This window comes from Stegastes partitus, unplaced genomic scaffold, assembly GCF_000690725.1.
Source record: "Stegastes partitus isolate 25-593 unplaced genomic scaffold, Stegastes_partitus-1.0.2 Scaffold418, whole genome shotgun sequence".
NCBI lineage: Eukaryota > Metazoa > Chordata > Actinopteri > Pomacentridae > Stegastes > Stegastes partitus.
Window position 1 is genome coordinate 461,234 of NW_007578149.1, and position 2,548 is coordinate 463,781.

Here is a 2,548-nt window from a genome sequence, read left to right on the forward strand (position 1 = left end):
TTTTTTTGGAGGATCCTTTAATGAGACATGTGGAACATCAGGATTTTAATTAACAAATGTTTGTGTTTTTACAGTTTCTGGCTGATGAATGGAGTCATTTTTAAGGAAAATGTCCTTTTCAGCCCAGATTGTTAATCGATTGAATGTTTTTCTTTTTGTTCCAGGTCCGACGTTACTGAACAAGCTGGAGGTGGCTTTGTCTAACGAGAACCTGTCGGTGGACGTCGTGTCTCACTGTCTGCTGTGTCTGAAGGAGGAGTGGATGAAGTGAGGAACATTACTTTTAATTAACAGACTTTAGCACTAATTACACGAGTGGGACAGAACATAACGAGTATCTCCTTTAACAGCTCTTCAGGAGAACCAACCATCATGTTCATGCATCAGCGGATTTTTTGGTGGATTATTTTTAGCGTTTTGTCTCACAGGCTGGTGGAAAAGTGTCCAAGTGTCTTTAAAAACACGTCTTTTGTTCAACTACCAGTTAAAAACAACCTAAAGCTTAATTGATTAGTATTAAACCGTCTAAATTATGATTCCAGCTCCTTAAATGTGAATATTTTCTGATTTCTTTCTTCGTCTGTGACAGTAAACTGAAGATCTGTGGAGAAAACAAGACATCTGAGGAAACTCTGATCCACATTTTCCGACGTTTTAGAGACCAAACAGCTGATCGATTAACTCAGAAAAGCAGTGAAAATAATCATTACGTGTTTCCCTCCCGAGTCATTACATCGTACATTACATCATAATTATGGCTACAACTTTGTCTTAATTGAGTTTTATTTGATTCCTAAATCTCCAAGTCTCTCTGTGTCCGGTAACTCGTGGATGAGTGTATTCCTCTGTTCTTTCTGTTTAATTCTTCTTCTCTGACGTTTGTTTTCTCATGACTTCTGTCTCTTCCAGTAAAGTCAAAGTGCTGTTCAAGTTCTCCAAAGTGGACGGTCGAGGGCGGGAGGACACCCAGAAGGTCCTGGCCCTGCTCGGGGCCACCGGGCCCAGCGAGGAGGACAACGTCCGGCTGCTCAAGTACTGGATGACCGGACTGAGCAAGACCTACAAGAGTCACCTGATGACGGCGGTGCGAGGAGGCGAGAGGAGCCCCAGCCAGTGACCAAGACGGGAGGAGGAGGAGGAGGACAGAAGGAGCTGGAAGGAGGCGAGGCAGGAGCAGGAATCTCTTCATCACCGCTTTGGGACTTTGAGTGAAAGAGGAGCCCGACAGCAGCGGTTCTGCTCGTCCATGACTGTAATGAGAACTCTGTTGTGTGCCGGTTCTGATCCAGATGAACACGTCTGGATGATGCTTCTGTTGGTCAAAGGGAATTCTGTCAGAGGGACACGTCCAGACATGTGAAGTTTAACTTATGACAAAAAGCACTTTGTTTGAAAAAAAAAAAGAAATAAATAATGTGAACTTTCAGCCTTCTTTGTTGGCTCCATCTTGTGGCGGTCGGCGGCATGGAGGAGGAGGAGGAGGAGGAGGAGGAGGAGATCAACGTTCCTCCTCACTTGTTCGAGTGGCTGTCGGCCAACCAGCCCCGAGTGGTGTAAGACAACACTTTTTATGTTTTCTGGTGTCCTGAAATGTACAAACCGGTTGCATAACGAGGCCTCGCTGCAGCCCGGCGACCACATCAGCAGGATTTGGGCTCCTTAACGAGCCGTCCGCACACTGATCCACTGTTATCCGAGCCCGGTGCTGAAGCTCGCAGACTTTGGTCAATAAAATTCAGCAACATACGGCTTTGTTTAAATTGGAGGTTGATTTTTTTCCTCTCTCTCTAAACTATGCAGTGACTTTGTGGAAAATAGAGAAACAGGGTCAAAGTGGTGTTCTGGTCCAAATGGTAAATATTGGATTTAGTGTAGCTTTACTTCTGGGAGGAATGTTCTCCTCAGCATTGTTAGTGTTGAGTAATAGCTGCTCTGCATCAAATCTGGATTTCATTTGGCGACTTTCTCCAGTAGATGCACAAACATAATTTGCAGCAAACTTCCCTCGACAGCCGTGTTTGAAACAGGAGGCTGCAGATATTTATACCCGCCATTAAAAGGCAAAGTGGAGGTGAAGAGGTTTCCAGTTGATGATGCCTCTGGGAGCTCTGGGGCTCCAGTTTCCTTTCTCCCCTCAGCAGACATGGGACTTTGGGGAAAAGCTGTCCTCTTGGCTCCGGTTCAAAAAGAACAATTTGTCTTTTGACACACAACAACTTTGTGCTTCCTCCCTGTTGGTCAGTGATTAACCTCGTCCCTGCCTGGCTGAGCAAACAGGCCGCACGGTGACAGCGGCCACATGTGTGACGTGAAGCCTCCCAGCAGCTCCAGAAAGCTGCTGTCACACATGGAATGACTTGCAGGTTCTGGCGAGCGAGGCGGATTTATTTAGAAAAACGCCGATCATGTGATGATTAAACAGGATGATACTGACTCCGGAGGGACAGAGAGGCGCAGAGGTGTGGGGGAGAGTCCAAATGAAAAACATACGCTCCAACTGCATGACTAAGCCCTGGTTTGGTCGGATGGGGGAGGAGGAGGAGGAGGA

General features: G+C 46.3%; 1 protein-coding gene across 1 annotated transcript in view; it reads left to right on the top strand.

Annotated features, from left to right (window-relative positions):
• flcn (folliculin) overlaps positions 1-1,426 on the top strand; it is a 12,278-nt gene extending 10,852 nt beyond the window's left edge. The window contains exons 11-12 of the mRNA XM_008285826.1: positions 165-267; positions 910-1,426. Coding sequence (XP_008284048.1) covers positions 165-267; positions 910-1,117 — 311 coding nt within the window. The 3' untranslated portion in view covers positions 1,118-1,426. The remainder of the gene's footprint in view (positions 1-164; positions 268-909) is intronic.
• The last annotated feature ends 1,122 nt before the right edge of the window (positions 1,427-2,548 follow it).